The sequence below is a fragment of the Eleutherodactylus coqui genome, chromosome 1 (assembly GCF_035609145.1).
Source record: "Eleutherodactylus coqui strain aEleCoq1 chromosome 1, aEleCoq1.hap1, whole genome shotgun sequence".
Taxonomy (NCBI): Eukaryota; Metazoa; Chordata; class Amphibia; order Anura; family Eleutherodactylidae; genus Eleutherodactylus; species Eleutherodactylus coqui.
Genome location: NC_089837.1, coordinates 67,224,218 through 67,243,755, shown reverse-complemented (window position 1 = coordinate 67,243,755; position 19,538 = coordinate 67,224,218). Strand labels below are relative to the sequence as shown.

At 44.2% G+C, this 19,538-nt stretch overlaps 1 protein-coding gene across 1 annotated transcript; it reads left to right on the top strand.

Moving 5' to 3' along the window:
• Positions 1-973: 973 nt before the first annotated feature.
• On the top strand, positions 974-14,591 carry LOC136620286 (uncharacterized protein DDB_G0287625-like). Its single transcript, XM_066595008.1, has 15 exons — positions 974-1,004; positions 4,840-4,902; positions 5,530-5,625; positions 5,728-5,871; positions 6,164-6,180; positions 7,862-7,878; positions 10,689-10,828; positions 10,938-11,051; positions 11,402-11,473; positions 12,035-12,073; positions 12,142-12,372; positions 12,893-12,952; positions 13,213-13,272; positions 13,537-13,608; positions 14,143-14,591. Exons 1-15 carry the CDS (start codon positions 974-976, stop codon positions 14,589-14,591), a joined length of 1,605 nt encoding a protein of 534 aa, XP_066451105.1.
• The last annotated feature ends 4,947 nt before the right edge of the window (positions 14,592-19,538 follow it).

Below are 19,538 nucleotides of genomic sequence, written 5' to 3'. Positions count from 1 at the left end.
GCCATGATAGGCCACAATTGGAGCTGACTCCTATGTCAGCTTTAAGGTGACTACCCACTGGAGTTTTTTTTTCCCTGCGAAATTCGCAGCATTTTTTTTTGCAGGGGTCTATGGGACTTGTAATGTTAAAATTGCGATCGCGCAAAATCGCAATTTACCGCAAAATTGCAGTAAATTGCGATTTTGCGCGATCACGATTTTAACATTACAAGTCCCATAGACCCCCTGCAGGAAAAAAAATGCTGTGAATTTCGTAGGGAAAAAAAACACCAGTGGGTAGTCACTCTTAGGGGGGATTCAGACGACCGTATATTGGCTCGGTTTTCACGCCGAGCCGATATACGGTGTCCTCATCTGCAGGGGGGGAGGATGAAAGAGCCAGGAGCAGGAACTGTGCTCCCGTCCCCTCTCTGCCTCCTCTCCGCCCCTCTGCACTATTTGCAATGAAAGGAGGCGGGGCTAAGGGCCACAAATTAGCCCCGCCCCTGTCTGACCTCTCCTCATTGCAAATAGTGCAGAGGGGCGGAAAGGAGGCAGAGAGGGGGCGGGAGCTCAGAGCACTGCTCTTGGCTCTTCCAGGCTCCCCTCCTGCAGAGAGAGACAACGTATATCGGCTCGGCGTGAAAACCCAGCCAATATACGTTCGTCTGAATCCAGCCTTTGGAAGCAGCTGGTAGCAGCCAGGTATGAAGCAAGCATGGATACTGAGCTTATTCCATACTCTCATTACAGACCAATGACGTATGTTTATTGGTCATTAAAGGGTTAAACGTTAAAGGGATTTTCTGGGTGCTTAAAAATGATCCTAACAGTGAAAAATGTGATAATATTTTAAAAAAATAACAGATATTGCCCTGTAAATCCCCTGCGATCCCAGTGCGGATGCTGCGGTGGATCGCGCGGAAGAGTTTTGCTTGGATTTCTCTTTGCACTTCTAAAGAATATATCATTCTTGTTTTTCTCAAGTCGTAACATGAAAACCACCCGGAAACCGTACTGTGAAGGTAAAGTCTTCTCCCATCTATCAGATCCTGGATATTACATACATTTGGTATAATTGATTCTTACAGTCTCTACAAAATTATCATCCCATGTGGCAAACGCTATAGGAAAAAAAAACACGCCAAGTTTCCAGTGTAAAATAGTTGCGCATTATTTTTAAGGAGGGGATTAACACAAAAATGTGCAACTTGTTGCGCTTTTCTTGATGCTTTTCTAAAAAGTAGGCAGGGTTTGTCAGGAGGAGGCGGAGTCACCCCAGACCGACACATTTATTTATAATTTATGCCAGAAACTGGCATGAATTATACAGAAGTGCATGCCAGGCTGGACCTCATGTACATATCACTGTAGATGTATGGAGCTGCCAAGATGCGCCAAATATATGAAGAGGCATGCGCATATATTAGATGTGTGGTGCACCGAGGTGAAATCCTATGAAGACCAGCGTGTAAAATGCGGGTCTTAATACATTTTCCCCAATGCGTGTATTCACTTGTGCACATTTTTAAAAAAATTAAAAATACAAAAACTGATGCAAAATGCAGAAACCCTTGTAAGAAATCAGTCAGGTTTTCACTGAGCAAAATCGCAGTTGCCTGTAAGGCCGAAATCCTCTTGTGATCCCCAGGAAGTCACAGCTCACATTTGGGAACCCCTGACCTTACCCTATAAGTGTGAACTGTCTATTGCTTGTACAGGGTCAACAAGATTGGTTCCAAAGTAAAGCTGACCTAGGGCTTTGACAGACGAGCGTATGCGCAAATATGTCCGCCGGGGCGTGTTTGCACATGAACAAGGTTGTGGAATGACAATACTCAGGCTGATACGTGCGTGCCGGCCCGTAGTAATGTAATTTTTGTCCTCGCAATGCCAGTTCACACTCGTGTGATACTATTTAAAGCCTAATAAGGAACAGCTGTCTTCTTCTCCCTGCGTCGCCCGCCAGGCCGCACCCATCCCCTTGGGTTTTTTAAACCTGCCATTGACTTCTATAGCAGCTTTCTGCATAATATGCAGGAAGATAGGGCAGGTCCTGAGCATGAGAAATACGCTCAGGAGAACGAACCCATTGAAATGAATGGCTTCGCTTTGTCACATTTTATAGCCGCAATTTCATGCGCGCAAAAACATGTGCAAACGCATTCATCTGTTTCAGCTCTAAGCCTGTATTTTCACGGACAAGAAAAAACACGCCAATTCTGTGATTGCGGGACACACAGGATGTATGTGTTATAATAACCCATTACTTACAATGGGTTAATTCACATGAGCGATTTTTCTTGTGCAGCCATATCAAAAAATCGCAGCATGATTAGGGCGATAACCTCATAAATCAGGGCTGGGATAAGTGATCACGCTCTCCGTGATTCTGCCTCTTCTACAATGTTGACTTTACTGAACACAGTTGTTAATTATATTTTTGATTGCACACGTCCATCGCCAAAATGGCGAACGCAGGCACAAAAGTCGCAGATTGACAAGCTAATTTAAAATCTCCCTGCACCTGGCTACTAAATGTAGCCAAGAGCCTGGAGATTTCATGGGGTGCCATGGTACGCGTTTCCCAGTCACGTGATCACCGTTATCCAATGGATAACGGCGATCACGTAAAAGTAAAAAAAAGCTCAATTTTCACCTCCCGTCACGGATCGGATCCGTGAGGGGAGGTGAAATTACTTAAATAAGTCCACTGGCAATGTCCCCTGATGGGATCCTTATCCGCGGACCTTTCCCCAGTTTTGGCGCATGCACCTGTAGCCAAAATGGTGGACACAGGCGCAGAAGCTGGGGAGGGCAAGAGGAAATTTAAAATCTCCTTGCTCCTGGCTACTAAAGGTAGCCAAGAGCTTAAAGATGTCATGGGGGGCCACGGTGAGTGGTCTTCGGTTACGTGATCACCAGTATCCAATGGATAATGGCGATCACGTAAAAGTTAAAAGACAGTTAAAGTTTGACGCTCCGTTCAGTTTGGGCCCTGTTGTGCATCCAGACAGAAGATTAGGGCCACAATGGGTATGTTTCTGAACATGGGACAAATGGGGGTATACATTTTGGGGTGAAAGTCTTTATTCCTATGTATGCTGTACAAAAAAAAATATTTTTAAAATGACGTAATTGCCAAAAAAACAAAAATCGTAGCTTTTTCCTTCTGATTTGCTTCGATTCATTTAAAAATGGTGGAATCAAAATACGCAGTACACCCCTAGATGAATGCGTTAAGGGGTCTAGTTTTTAAAATAGGGTCATTTGTGGGGGTTCTCTATCGTTTTGGCCGCTCAAGGGCTCTACAAGGGGGCAATGGGGCCTAAATCACCTTCAAGCAAAATGTCTGTTCTGAAAACCACCCGCTGCTACTTTCAGTTAGGGCCCCGTTGTGCATACGGACAGAAGATTAGGGCCACAATGGGTATGTTTCTGAACACGGGACGAACAGGGGTATCCATTTTTGGGTGAAAGCCTCCATTCATATGTCTGCTGTCCAATAAAAACTGTTTTTGAAATCACATAATTGATTAAAAAAAAACTAAAATCATAATTTTCTTAAATTTCTACCCGTACAATTTTGTACTTCTGCTTTGCTTTGATTCATTCAAAAACTGTTGGGTCAAAATACGCAGTACACCCCTAGATTAATGCGCTAAGAGGTATAGTTTCCAAAATGAGGTCATTTGTGGGGGTCCTCCGCGTTTTGGCCGCTCAAGGGCTCTACAAGTGAGCAATGGGGCCTAAAACGCCTTCAAGCTAAATGTCTGTTCTGAAAACCACGAGCTGCTCCTTTCGGTTTTGGCCCCGTTGTACATACGGACAGAAGATTAGGGCCACAATGGGTATGTTTCTGAGCACAGGACAAACAGGGGTATGCATTTTGAGGAGTAAATCCTCATTTTCATGTGCACTATAGAAAAAATCCTGTCTTTAAATTTATGTATTTGCAAAAATATGAAATTTTATTTTTTTCTACTCTAAATTGCATTCATTCCTGAAAAGAAACTCTGCGGACAAAATACTCCTGACCCCCCTCAGTGAATACACTACGGGGTGTAGTTTTTAAAATGGGGCCATTTGTGGCGGTATCTATAATTCTGAACCTATGAGCCTTTGCAATCTTGGCTTAGTGCTGGAAAACAAAGTGTTCCATAAAATGTTGATAATTAATGTTAAATTTGTATGTCTCCTAAATAGTTAAAAGAAAAAACGAAAGTTTTTCAAGTGTGCGTCCAGAATAAAGTGAGCAGATGGAAATATATATCTTAGCAAAAATTTGTACAGTATGTTTGCAGATATTTGAGATATTACAGTTGAAAATGTGAAAAAATGACAATTTTAAATTTTTTCCCCCCAATATTGGTATTTTTAATAAATATACACAGGTTCTATCGGTCTATTTTTACAACCTAAATGAAGTACAACATGTGCTGAAAAAACGATGTCAGAATCACTTGGATATGCAAAACCTTTATGGAGTTATGATATGTTAAGTGACACACGTCAGATTTCCAAAATTTGGCTCCGTCACTAAGGCGCAAACAGGCTTGGTCACTAAGGGGTTAGGTAATCATCATAAAGCAGTTTGGGATAAGTGATCACGCTGTCCGTGATTCCACCTCTTCTACAATGTTGACTTCACAGAGCACAGCTCTTATATTTTGGGTTGTACTTGTGTTTTTTTGGACACGGCGACTTCTTGGCCTTTACCTGGTAATGTTACTTATCTCATCCTCATATCACTTAGTTCTCATCTCTCTGTTCCATTCTGTCCAATCATATACATTTCTAGACGTCTCTAGCAGCAGGAAGAATAATGTTCTCTTTTTCTTTCTCTCTTGCTTGCTGAAGCAACAGCACCCAATGAGGATAACGGAGCACCCGAGACACCGCCTGGACCAGCGGATGCTGAAGGTAAAAACAGTCTCCTACTATCTAATATATATCTCAGTGAAATGAGGGGACTTGATGTTGTATGCTGGTCTCTGCCATTGTATTCAATAGGAGCTGCATCTGCATTTCCAACCTGGGTCGCTGCGCCATGGTCGGCACATTTTGCTTCCTGCGCTGACCACATCGGAAATCATCTGATTGATTGGAATTTGAATGGCTGGTCCCAACGATCATCTATTGATGGCTTGTCAATTTAAAATACCCTTTTAAATACATGGCAGCCCTGAGAGTCTTTACTAGACCCAGGGCTGCCATGGCAAACACTGACTCACCGCAATCACATGGTGGCTTAGATGGTGAGTCGGAGGGAGAGCCCTCCCAATGCTGACAGTTTACATGCCGCCGTCAGGTTAGACAGTGCATGTAAGATGTCAAATAGCTGCTATCAGAATTAGCTCCAACTGTGACCTTTAGCGGCGGATGTCAACTGTCAGAACAGCCGTCACCCTCCAGATATGCAGCTAGCTTGGCTCCCGGACCCGCTTTATATGCACCCCACACCTCTGAGACATACACATACGCTAAAGAGGTAGAAGGGGTTAATGTGATTAACATGATGATAACCTGTATATTTCTTTATGTTTACAGGATTGTCAGATAAGAACATAGTGACCCCTGGGGAGAACCTGATGGTCAAAACTGGAGAAATGAGAAGAACTTTGCTCTTTATCTACATATTCAAAAGTTGGCTTCCCACTAGTGATACACCCTATGAATCTCGGGTTGGGATTGGAGCCCACATGTAGATGATGTATGACACTAATGAGTGCCATGCTCTCCCCATAGGAACATCTGGACCGGAGGTCAGAATTAGGACCGTTATTATTCTGACTATTCCTGCTACAATGGAGATACTACGGAGCACAGCTCTTATGGTTTGGATTGTGTTTGTGGTTTTTTTGGACATGGCGACCTCTCACTCGTTACCTGGTAAATTACATTATTTCATCGTTGCCCTTAGACAGTGTTTGTTATACAGCAGTTTTAGGGGGTTTGGTGAACTTATGGTTCAGTTCAAATTAATTTGGACCGAACTGATTTTTCACAAGTTGGTTCCCCACTAGTGAGCGCCGCCACAGTCTGCGCCATTTACAGGAGATTATTTAGTTAGGATCCGCTAGTCTTCCTGTAATAGGAAATACGCCCTATAAATCTCTGGTTCAGATTGGAGCCCAAACATGGATGATGTATGAAGCTAATGAGTGCCATGTTCTCCCCATAGGAACATCTGGAGTGGAGGTCAGAATTAAGACTGTTATTATTCTGACTATTTCTGCTACATTGGAGATACTACGGAGCACAGCTCTTATGGTTTAGATTGCATTTGTGTTTTTTTAGGACATGGCGACTTCTTGACCTTTAGGGCGAGCACCCACTGGCGTTTGCGTTTTCCGCGGGAAAAAAACGCAGCGTTTTCGCCGCGTTTCCCGCGTTTTTTCCGCGCGCTTTTCGCGGCGTTTTTCGCGGCGTTTTCGCGGCGTTTTCGCGGCTTTTCCATTAATTTCAATGGAGAAAAATAAGGACACATATGCAACTGACAGTTCCTATGTTAAAAACGCAAACGCAACGCAAAAAAAACGCCAGTGGACAGGAACACATGTTATCTCTATGCCTGTGCAGGAAAAACGCAAAACGCAAAACGCAAAACGCAGGTAAAAAAACGCCAGTGGGTGCTCGCCCTTATGTAGTAAGTTGCATTATTTCATCGCTGTCCTTAAACAGTATTAGGCCTTAGTCAGACGGGCGTTTTTTGCCGCGATTTGCGCATGCGCATGCTTCCGGCGATTTTATAAAACCATTGCTTTGCAATGGTATGGGACACATGAGCGCTTTTTATGCGCTCGTCCGATAAATTATAAAACAGAAATCGCAGATCGCACCTATCTGCGATCTGCGATTCCTGTTCTCCTCTCTATATGCGCTCAATGGGGCCGGCGGCAGCAGCGCCGACCCCATTGAGAACATATAGAAGACAAATCCTTCTTCTCTGCCACAGCTGTAACAGCTGTGGCAGAGAAGAACGATGTTTGCCCATTGAATTCAATGGAGCCGGCAATACAGCCGACTCCATTGAAAGCAATGGGCTGCCGGCGTGTGCGTGATGAATTGTCGGGAGGGGTTAAATATATAAGCCCTTCCCTGCAATTTATCCAGAAATGTGTTAAAATAAAAAATATATATATACTCACCTGCTCCCGGCAGCCGGAGTTCCGTGCGGCCGGCCTGCAGTGGGTGTGAAGGGGGTGTGAGTCAGACCTGTCCCCTGATTGGCTCAGCGCTGAGCCAATCAGGGGGCAGGTCTGACTCACACCCCCTTCACACCCACTGCAGGCCGGCCGCTCTGAACTCCGACTGCCGGGAGCAGGTGAGTATGTATATATTTCTTATTTTAACACTTTTCTGGATAAATTGCAGGGAAGGGCTTATATATTTAAGCCCTTTCCGACAATTCATCCCACACTCGCCCGCAGCGCATTGCTTTCAATGGAGCGGGCTGTATTGCCGGCTCCATTGAATGCAATGCGCTGGACAGCTCCGGCCCGTTTCTAATGAAACGCGGCTAGGAGCAGATTTTCGGGCGATTTTTCGGCGCCGGTCACGCGATTTGCGCATGAGCATCCGTCATGCGATGCGCAAATCGCGTGAAAAAACGCCCGTGTGACTACGGCCTTATACAGCAGTTGTAGGGGTTTTGGTGAACTTGTGGTTCAGTTCAAATTAATTTGGACCAAACTGATTTTTCACAAGTTGGTTCCCCACTAGTGAGCGCCGCCGGTGTCCGCGCCATTTACTGAGATTATTTAGTTAGGATCCGCTAGTCTTCCTGTAATAGGAAATATGCCCTATAAATCTCAGGTTCAGATTGGAGCCCAAACATAGATGATATATGAGGCTAATGAATGCCATGTTCTCCCCATAGGAACATCTGGACCAGAGGTCAGAATTAGGACTATTATTATTCTGACTATTCCTGCTACAATGGAGATACTACGAAGCACAGCGTTTATTTTCTTGTTGATCGTTTTTTTGGACACGGCGACTTCTTGACCTTTACCTGGTAATATTTCATCGCTGCCCTCAGACAGTGTTATACAGCAGTTTTAGGCCCCTTGTCCACGGCCGTGACCAGATATCGCTAGCGATATTCCACCACAGGGAGGAGGGGGAAGCACTGACGGGTCTCCGCGGTGAGCCTATATAATGGATAGGCTCACTGCGGAGAATCGCGGCAAATCACGGCATGCAGCGATTTGTATTTTGCCAGCGGAGAATCGCTATTAACTCCGCTCCTGGACGTTGGGCTGTGCTTTCCATAGTAAGCCTATGGAAAGCGTGTCATCTCGCAATGCGAACTCGCCCGTGGACAGGCAGCCTTAGGGGTTTTGTTGAACTTGTGGTTCAGTTCAATTTAATTTGGAACAAACTGATTTTTCACAAGTTGTCTCCCCACTAGTGAGCGCTGCCGCAGTCCGCGCCATTAACAGGAAATTAGTTAGAATTGGCTAGTCTTCCTGTAATAAGAGATGCGCCCTATAAATCTCGGGTTTGGATTGGAGCCCAAATGTAGATAATATATGAAACTAGTTAATGCCATGGTCTCCCTATAGGAACATCTGGACCGGAGGTCAGAATTAGGACTGTTATTATTCTGACTCTTCCCAGTATGAATGATAAGTGTATAATGACATTGTTACTATTACTATTTATTCCTCTATTTTATGTCATTACTTATAACTGTAGAAAACTGTTCCCCAATTTATTAAAGATATAGACAAGCCCAATATGTTGACATAATAAGGGTTAATGGGGTTGTCCAGGGTTAGAAAAACGTGTTTTTTTTTCAAACACAGCGCCACCCTTCTTTGTGGGTTGTTTCTGGAATTGCAGCTCAGTTTCCATTCACTTCAACAAAAGGTTATTAAACTGACTTTTATTTTACTTTTTTCTTGTCCTATCAGTGGGCTTGAATTAGTGATCGTCTGATTGCATGTAGAATATACTGCAATACTTAGGTTACATGGCCTAGCGGGTCCCTTCCTCTACAGTTTGTGTCTAAAGTTGGATCATCATCCGCTAAACCATTTTCATTTTCTCTGGGTGTTTCCTTACTTTTCAGACCCCACTGTATATATTGGTTTGCTTTGTGATTGAAGTGATTATGTTCTTGTTTCTTAGGCTGCCTGTCCATCGGCGATTGTTCATTGTGTTACCCGCGGTGATAACCAGCCGCTGGTAACGCAGTGAGCACTTTTTCATAGCATTGCTATGGAAAGTGCAGCAGTGGCATCCACGAGTGGAGAATCATAGCGATTCTCTGCTCGCGGGATCTAAATCGCGGTGTGCGCGATTCTCTGCTGTGAGCCTATCTATCAGATAGACTCACCGCAAAGAACTGATAGCGGTCACGCTCCTCCCCCGCGGCAGAATATCGCTGGCGATATTCCGCAACGGCCATGGACAGAGGGCCTTACAGGAGATATAGCTACAGAAGGCCTGCTGCCGACCACCCTGACTACATATCCTGAAGGTAATATAGCATGTCTGTCCATGGAGGATATAGACTTATATAACAGGATGCGGACAGAAGAGACTGTAAGGGGAAATATGGGAATCTAACCTAATGTATATAATGTGACTTACTGACATAGATGCATTTGTGTACTAGGAAAGCGTGAGGACGTCTATGGGTTAGGGCTCATTCACATGGGCATATATGTATTTCAGTTGTGTAAATATGCAGCGTAGTTATGTGACTAAATATGCATATTTTCTGCGTATTGTGCATGTAAAAAAAACCCTGAAAGAATATTCTGAGTGATTTCAGTTTAATATGGGTTATTTGGTACATAATATACACTAAAATAAGAAATGCTTAGTTTTTTCTTACGCACACGGGAATTAACCCATTGAAATCACTGTTTTATTCACTGTGTTACGCTGTATATTTATGTTCATGTGAAAGAGCCCTTACTGTATAACTGGGGACTGTGTGTGAGCGTGCGGATGGAAAAGAGTTTTGTTGTGGCCCCTGCGGACGCTTTAATGAGCTGCTGTAGATGCGGAGCCTTCACCTAAAGAGACACTGAGTGCTGATCGGTGTGATCTGTAGAGAGCGTGTACCAGCCCGGATGAGTAGGTAAAGAGACAGCAAACACAAAGAAATTAAGAATACAAAGTGTCTGTTGAATCCCGTATGGGCGGTAAATCTGAGAGTTGAACTGTGAGTCTGATAAAGTGACTTACAGCTGGTTCCAGTTAAACTGGTAGCAGCCAGGTATGAAGCAAGCATGGCTACCAAGCTTGTTCCATACTCACCCTACAGTCGCACGTTTATGTGATTGGTCATTAAAGGGTTAACTTTAAAGGGATTTTCTGTATGCTTAAAAATTATTCTAACAGTGAAAAAGGAGAGAGAATTAAAAAAAAAACACACATATTGTCCTGTAAATCCAGTGCGGATGCTGCGGCGGATCCTGTGGGAGAGTTTTGCTTTGATTTCTGTTTGCACTTCTAAAGAATATATCATTCTCGCTTTTCTCAGGTCATAACAGAATAACCATCTGGAAACCGTACTGTGAAGGTAAAATTTTCTCCCATCTAATAAATCCTGCATATTATGGGTATCATCTCTACACAGTATACACACAGATCACCTATAGATTATACACATATACTGACTGACTAAGAACCCCCACAGATAAAACATGTCTTACAGGTTAACTGTATAAATGACTGCTCCTTTCCAGAACTATCAGCAATACCGACAACAGCCACAACAACAGCATCAGCCATGGAAACAACAGTGGCGATAACAACAGTGTCAACTGTGGAAACAACAGTGACAGTGGCTGCAACAACAGCGTCAGCCGTGGAAACAACAGTGGTGGTAACAACACCAAAAGCGGCAACAGCATTGTCAGCCATGGAAACATAAACTTTTATTTTTTCATCCCCGTTTTCAAAAACCATAACCCTATTGTTTTATTTTTCACCAGTACCATTTAATATTCAACACTGTATAAATGACTTCTCCTTTCCACATCTGTCAGCAGTGCTGCCAGATGACCCCGAGGAGAGGTATCCTTGGATGCGGAAAGCCAGGAGTAAAAGTAGGTAGTTATTTCATGGGTTGTAAAGCCAGCGCTCCCACTTCCTACAATGTCCGCTGATGCCGCTGTCACTGCAGGGGGCCAGACGATCAGCTGATGGATGGGGTTTCTGAGCAGCGGCCCCCTGTCCATCAACTAATGATGGCCTATCAGAGGATAGGTCATCAGTGGAAAAACAGGGCAGGAAACTCTTTCTAGAAGGACCCTCTACCATAAGAATCCCAACAAAGGCCGTAAGGGGTGATCTTATGGGGTGATAAAGATAATTCTTATAGCGGCCATTTATAGGCCCTCCTCCATAAGAAATCATGTTTTAAAACTAATCTGTATAAATCTCTTCTTATTTCCAGAGCTGTCACAGGAGATGCTGGACTTCCTGGAACAACACCCTAATTGGCTGCCAGAGAATCCCAACAAAGGCCGTAAGTAGTGATTTTATGGGGTGACACACAGATAATTCTCATAACGGCCATCTACATAGTATAAAACTGGGCAGTAGTGACGGGCTATGTCTTATAGGGGAACTCTTCTATAGACGCATGTTAGTTAGAGAAGGGACGCAGTTATACCAGCGCTAGAGTATATATAGAGAGATTATATAGGCTGCAGTATCTAAGTAGATAAATGGCCATGATAGGAGCCAGCTCTGATTGTGGCTATAGTCAGCAGATGTCAGCTGTAGGAATTAGCTGGTAGCAGCCAGGTATGAAGCAAGCATGGCTACTGAGCTTGTTCCATACCCTACAGATCAATGATGTACGTTTATGTGATTGATCACTAAAGAATTAACTTTAAAGGGATTTTCTTTGTGCTTAAAAATTATCCTAACTGTGAAAAAGGAGAGAGAATTTTTAAAAATAACAGATATCGCCCTGTAAATCCCCCGCGATCCCAGTGCGGATGCTGCGACGGATCCTGCGGAAGAGTTTTGCTTTGATATCTATTTGCACTTCTAAAGAATATATCATTCTTGTTTTTCTCAGGTCGTAACATGAAAACCATCCGAAAACCGTACTCTGAAGGTAAGGTCTTCTCCCATCTATTAGATCCTGTACATTATGTGTATCACCTCTACACAGTATACACACAGATCATCGCTATAGATTATACAGTTTTGCTTTGATTTCTGTTGAAAACTACAGCGTCAGCCGTGGAAACAACAGTGGTGATAACAAAACTAACAGCCGCGGATACAACAGCGTCAGCAGTGGAAACAACAGTTGTGACAACAAAACCAACAGCGGCGCCAACAACAGTGTCAGCTGTGGAAACAACAATAACAGTGGCGGCAACAACGTCAGCCTTGGAAACAACAGCGGTGGTAACAACACAAAAAGCGGCTACAACCGTGTCAGCCATGGAAACATAAACTTTCATTTTTCCATCCCTACTTTCAAAAAACATAACCTTATTTTTCCGACTACATGAAGCTACATGGAGCTGTTTTTGCAGTTGTATTTTTCAACAGTACCATTTAACATTCAGCACTGTATAAATGACTTCTCCTTTCCAAATCTGTCAGCAGTGCCGCCGGATGACCCGAGGAGAGGTATCCTTGGATGCGGAAAGCCAAAAGTAAAAGTAAGTAGTTATTTCATGGGTTGTGAATCTGGCGCTCCCACTTCATGCAATGTCTGCTGATGCCGCTGTCACTGCAGTGGGCCAGACGATCAGCTGATGGATGGGGTTTCTGAGCAGCGGACCCCTGTCCATCAAATACATTTATGTGATTGGTCATTTAAGGGTTAATTTAAAGGGATTTTCTTTGTGCTTAAAAATTATCCTAACATTATTTAACATTCAACACTGTATAAATGACTTCTCCTTTCCACATCTGTCAGCAGCGCTGCCGGATGACCCCGAGGAGAGGTATCCTTGGATGCGGAAAGCCAGGAGTAAAAGTAGGTAGTTATTTCATTTGTTGTGAATCCAGCGCTCCCACTTCCTCCAATGTCCGCTGATGCCGCTGTCACTGCAGTGGGCCAGACGATCAGCTGATGGATGGGGTTTCTGAGCAGCGGACCCCTGTCCATCAAATACATTTATGTGATTGGTCATTTAAGGGTTAATTTAAAGGGATTTTCTTTGTGCTTAAAAATTATCCTAACATTATTTAACATTCAACACTGTATAAATGACTTCTCCTTTCCACATCTGTCAGCAGCGCTGCCGGATGACCCCGAGGAGAGGTATCCTTGGATGCGGAAAGCCAGGAGTAAAAGTAGGTAGTTATTTCATTTGTTGTGAATCCAGCGCTCCCACTTCCTCCAATGTCCGCTGATGCCGCTGTCACTGCAGTGGGCCAGACGATCAGCTGATGGATGGGGTTTCTGAGCAGCAGACCCCTGTCCATCAAATACTGATGGCCTATTGGAGGATAGGTCATCAGAGGAAAAACAGGACAGTAAACTCTTTTTAGAAGGACCCTCTACCCTAAGAAAGCAAGTCTTAAAACTAAGCTGTATACATCTCTTCTTATTTTCAGAAGTGTCGCAGGAGATGCTGGACCTCCTAGAACAGCTCATTAATTGGCTGCCAGAAAATCCCAACAAAGGCCGTAAGGGGATCTTATGGGGTGACACCTAGAGAATTCTCATAGCAACCATCTACACAGTAGTGACGGGCTATGTCTTATTAGTGAATACTTCTATAGACGCATGTTAGTTAGAGAAGGGACGCAGTTATACCAGCGCTAGAGCTTATATAGAGAGATTATATAGGCTGCGGCATCTAAGTAGATAAATGGCCATGATGGGAGCCAGCACTGATTGTGGCTATAGTCAGCAGATGGCAGCTGTAGGAATTAGCTAGTAGCAGCCAAGTATGAAGCAAGCATGACTACCAAGCTTGTTCCATACTCACCCTACAGAACATTGATGCACGTTTATGTGATTGGTCACTAAAGAATTACTTTAAAGGAATTTTCTTTGTGCTTAAAAATTATCCTAACTGTGAAAAAGAAGAGAGAATTTTTAAAAATGACAGATATCACCCTGTAAATCCCCGCGATCCCAGTGCGGATGCTGCGGAAGAGTTTTGTTTTGATTTCTGTTTGCACTTCTAAAGAATATATCATTCTTGTTTGTCTCAGGTCGTAGCAGAATGAACATCAGGAAGCCGTTCCTTGAAGGCAGCAACAACAACAGTGACAGCTGTGGAAACAACAGTGACATTGGTAGAAATAACAGTGTCAGCCGTGGAAATAACAGCGGTGGCAACAACAGTGTCAGCTGTGGAAACAACAGCAGCGGCAACAACACCAATGTCAAAAATGGTGTCAGCCATAGAAAGAACAGCAGCGGCAGCAACAGTGTCAGCCGTGAAAACGACAGCGGCGGCACAAAACCGACAGCGGCGGCAACAACAGCGTCAGCCGTGGAAATAGCAGCGGCGGCAAAAACAGTGTCAGCTGTGGAAACAACAGCGTCATCCGTAGAAAGAACAGCGGCGGCAACAACGCCAACAGCGGTGACAACAACAGTGTCAGCCGTGGAAACAACAGCGGTGGCAACAATACCAACAGCGGCAACAACAGTGTGACCCCAGTAAAGGGCCTTAAACCTCAACATGCATGTTTACTTTTAAAGCTGGGGCTTGACTGAGTTGCTGGGCTCCTACTCTAACCAGTAGGAATGGAGAAACCTCAGATCTTGGCAGTTTAACCCCTAACATGCCACAATCAAAAGCAACTGCAGCATGTAAGCAGATGAAAGGTGGAGGGGGCTCCTTCTGTCACCCATCGACACCATGGAATGGGATTGCAAGATACCAATGTGTTCCCATGGCAGCCGGAAGATTGACAAAGGCCTCCACATTTACCGTGTAACTCGGCGTATTAAACCCTGCCTCCAGTAATACGCTGCTGTCATAGTAGAATGCATCACATAAGCTTGGTGAATGCCAAAAAACCCTAATAAAAAGCAATCCAAGTCACATGTACTTCAAAATAGTACCAATAAGAACTACAAATCTTCCAGCAAAATACAAGACCTCATATAGCTCGATTCCTGGAAAAATAAAGATGCCATGGGTCTTAACGATGCAAAATCAATTATCTTTAAAAAATGTGTTTTTATTGTGCAAAAGTAGGAGAAAATTTTTAAAAAATTGTACAAACATAAGAAAGCTATCATGTTATTTTTACCGAATGGTGAATGCTATAAAACAAGTGGTGGGTTTTCTGGACATAGATTACATTATATGTACCCCAGAGTGCTGCCATTAAAAATACACCTCATCCCAAAAACCAAGCCCTCATACGGCTCAGTCAACGAGTCATGGCTCTTACAATGCAATGGTGAAAATCGCTGGGTCCTTAAGACTTTTACACCTGCATACTAAAACCAAGGAAGAAAGATTCCAACTGGGGAACCAGAGATAAACAGGGGAGGGGGCGAATATACAATAAGTCCACTCAGCAGGACCAACAAGACAGGAAGAACAGAACTCCATAGAGCCGGGCGTCCTACACCCCTGAGGAGAGGGAGAGAATTACGCAGCCATCGCTACTGCAGCTGAGGGGCAAGTTACCCAAATCCCTAGGTTTTATTAAATTTGTCTAGGCAGACCCACCCAGATCTATGCAACTCCGGCCCCTTAGGATGCTTCCAATTGAGTAAAATTACTTTTTTGGCCTAAAAAAAAAGCTTATATAAGGTGCGGGTCGCCATAATCAACAAGATATCATCCACAAGCCCGAAAAGACAAACCTTGGGATGCATGATCCACGGTGGCCCTAAGGCCTCATGTCCACGGGGAAAATCAGGCACGCTACGGATTCTCCATGGAGAATCCATAGCGGGTCCCTCCTGGCCCGCGGACATGAGCGCTGAAAATAAGAATAAACTTACCCGCAGCGGACCGGGCAGGTCTTCTCTTCTTCACGGCCGGATCTTCTTTCTTCGGCCGGCGGATGTGCTCGGCGCGCCGCGCACATGCGCCGGGCACATCCGCAAGGCCGAAGAAAGAAGATCCGGTCGTGAAGAAGAGAAGACCTGCCCGTTCCGTTGTGGGTAAGTTATTCTTATTTTAGATCTCCCGCGGATCCGGACGGCTTCCATAGGCTTCAATAGAAGCCTGCGGGAGCCGTCCCCGTGGGAGACCCGCATGAAAATGGAGCATGTCCATTTTTTTTCATGCTCCATATTTTTTTTAATTCCCTTTTATTGACCATCCGTGGGTATTTATCTACCCGCGGGTGGTCAATGCATCCCTATGCATCCCGTCAGTAGTCCTACTGGTTGTTATACTCCCAGAACACGGGCTGCATTAGTTACACATCATGAACAAGTCGCTGAAGCGGACAGACCCGGAGTATATAATCTAGACGGGAGATAGTAATTCTAGGTATAAAATTAACCTTATCGTTAAGGCCGGCTTCACATGGGCGTATGCACAATTGCGCACGCCTTAGGGCAACTTTTTTGCGCTAGGAAGAAAGCTTTTTCCCCACGCATGTTGGCACATTTTACACACACTGGTTGAAATAGGTGATTCAGCTAATGAGTTCCAGATGGTTCTTATTCCAGCGGAATTACGCAATGTTTCATGCATCTCCCTGCATGTTGCACGCACACTTGCGCAACCCCCATTGACTTCTATGGGGACCTTTGGTGCACAAATACACAGTATGATAGAGCATGTTATATGTTTTTTTGTGTAACCGAAATGTGCACGCTAAAATTTGTGCATGTGAACAAACCCAATGAAATCAAAGGGTTCTATTCTCTGTGCATTGCGCATACAAAGATGTCTATGTGACAACGGCCTAACACTGACCAGTAGAGGGCAAGGGCCAGCCAGGATATCCCCGCTCTCATCACAGTCCACATCTGGGATATCTAGCATGTTAAATGAGTATAAAAACTAGAACGTAGTTAGAAAAGTTGTACATGTAAGCCAAAGCCTCCAGAAGAATCAAGGAAGATGGTCAGGGCACTGAACTAGGCTCTAACAGCAAGCTATAGTTGGTAATACCTAAAGTAGCAGTTAGCTGGTATATTACAATTGCAGAGGACTTACGCACTTGGATTGTGAGAGGCTCAATAACTAGAACAAAAAGGGCCAGAGGTGGGGACCCCCCAGTCACATACCTCTGTCAGAGAGAAACACGCACAGATATGAGTATTGGTTCTGCCACTAGCCACTGGGGAGCTATAGAACATCTGCAGCCATTTCATGAAAACTAACCCAAACCCAAAGCTCTGGCAAGATAAAATGTAGTCATTACTCATCTTGTTACCACAGCCTATCATAGCATCTCTTGGAGCTTAAGACAAACTACCCCTCTTTGGAGCACATACACCGTACTCTGGATCAATACTGCAGAATAATAGGCTAAAATGGATTAATGTATATCTTTTTCCAGCTTTGCAAACTACACTGTGTTGACAAAAGAATTGGGATACCAACCAATTCTTTGCTGTCAGACGAAAGAGGATAGGCAAATCGAAAGTGTGAGCATTAGGTATAAAGTAGAACATCACACAGGTGTATCCCAGTACAGAAGCCATCAGAATGTCACCAGGTGTAGAGTTGACTTTTTTTCCAATCGGGTATGGTAATGGGCCTGAACAGCCAATCAGTACAGGACATTGCATCACCTTTGGACCTTCCACCGTTGGTGATGTTATTTGGAAATAGAAAACATCTGGTGCGTGTGCAGCCACATTCCGGGAGATGTAGTTAACAAGTTGTGAAGGCATTCCGCACATTGTCTACCTCCACTTCACTGAAGCAAAGGCTTTATCTTGGTCAATAAATAGAGGAATCCAATTCCCACTATTGGATGCAGATTTGTGAGATTGGTAAAAGAGATGTAAGGTTCCTATCCGCACTCTTTCCAGGCATAACGACTAATTGGTCAGCATGTATAATGTCTTTATGGATGGAATTGATATGAATGGCTAGTGTTTTGGTAAGGAATTTAATGTTATTAAGAAGAGAAATGGAATGATAGGAACCACGGTCTTTCAGGTCCTTCCCAGGTTTGGGAATTGGGACTATCAGAGCCTCTCGCAGGGTGCCCGGCATGATGTCCTCCCAAAGGATAGACTTGTAAAGTATAGGAAGCCTAGAGGCCAAGAATTTCATGATGTTTTATACCACTCAATGGGAAATCCAGCAGTGCTCGAAGATCTCTTGTTTGTACTGAACCGCAGCCACTAGATGCAGTAGGCTGGTGGTCCGCCATAATGGTCCACCATAATGGTAGGCCTTGCAAATTGCTAGAATTTATTGGTAAACTTCGATGGCTTGGTTGAGGTGAACACAAATGTGCAGAGGTGGGGGGAAAAGACAATTGTAGGCCGAAGCTTATATAAGCGCTCATTCCACTGACTCCAACACAATGGCTTGTGTACACTGAGCCATAGAAACCAATAAGACCATGTGCACTGGTGCATATATGACATGTCGGGGAGCTGTAGTGTAATGTTTTAGCTTCATATCTATGCTGTTGGCATCTGTCTCTTCACTACTGATTGGGGTGCTTTCGGTATATTAGTACCACTGATACCAGTCAGTAACTGGTGCATATATGAACTCCTTTCTCCTATATTACTTTGGAACATATTAAAAAGAATAGGACCCCGGACAGACCCCCACTAATCTCTAGAAAGGGGGGATTCCAGCATTGATGGTGAGATTATACATATGTGGCCACACATGTGCTCCTGCTACACACAACTCTATTGGAGGCAGTTTATACCAGCCTGTACTTTAATGTTGTTAATAATAATGTACATACCGTATTTGCACTTCTTTATGTATGTATTTCCTTAAAGGACATCAGAATATCCGCTGTATGTTATGCCGTGACATAAGTAAGGCAGTACAGCAGGGTAATAGAGCCTCTATGCAAACTTTATCACATGTTGTATCCAAACTAGAGGTGGTACAATAGGATACAATAGCCTCCATGCCCGCTGGTATGACATCTTGTATTCAAGTTAGAGGCGATACAGCAGGGTACTAGAGCCTCCATGTCCACACATATCTCATCTTCTATCCAAGCTAGATGCGATACAACAGGGTACTGGAGCCTCCATGCCCACCAGTATCACATCTTGATTCCAAGCTAGAGGCAGTGCAATAGGGGACTAGAGCCTCCATGCTCATCCGTACGACATCTTGTATCCAAGCCAGAGGCAGTACAGCTGAGTACTGGAGCCTCCATGCAGCCCATATTACATCTTATATCCAAGCTAGAGGCAGTATAATAGGGTACTAGAGCCTCCATGCCCGCCTGTATAACATCTTGTATCCAAGCTAGATGCGGTACAAAAGGGTACTGGAGCCTCAAAACCTACATGTATCACATCCTGTACACAACAGGGTACTGGAGCCTCCATGCCCACTCGTATCACATTTTGTATCCAAGCTAGAGGCGATACAGCAAGGTACTACAGCCTCCATGCCCACCAGTATCACATCTTGTATCCAAGCAAGAGGTGGTACAACAGACTACTGGAGCCTCCATGCTGCCCC

Bases quoted from the DNA above. Each gene is read 5' to 3' on its own strand.
- LOC136620286 (XM_066595008.1), top strand. From the start codon at position 974: ATGAAAACCACCCGGAAACCGTACTGTGAAG. The intron at 1,005-4,839 runs GTAAAGTCTTCT...TGCTTGCTGAAG, and splicing joins CCGGAAACCGTACTGTGAAG to CAACAGCACCCAATGAGGAT. The intron at 12,953-13,212 runs GTAGGTAGTTAT...CACATCTGTCAG, and splicing joins GCGGAAAGCCAGGAGTAAAA to CAGCGCTGCCGGATGACCCC.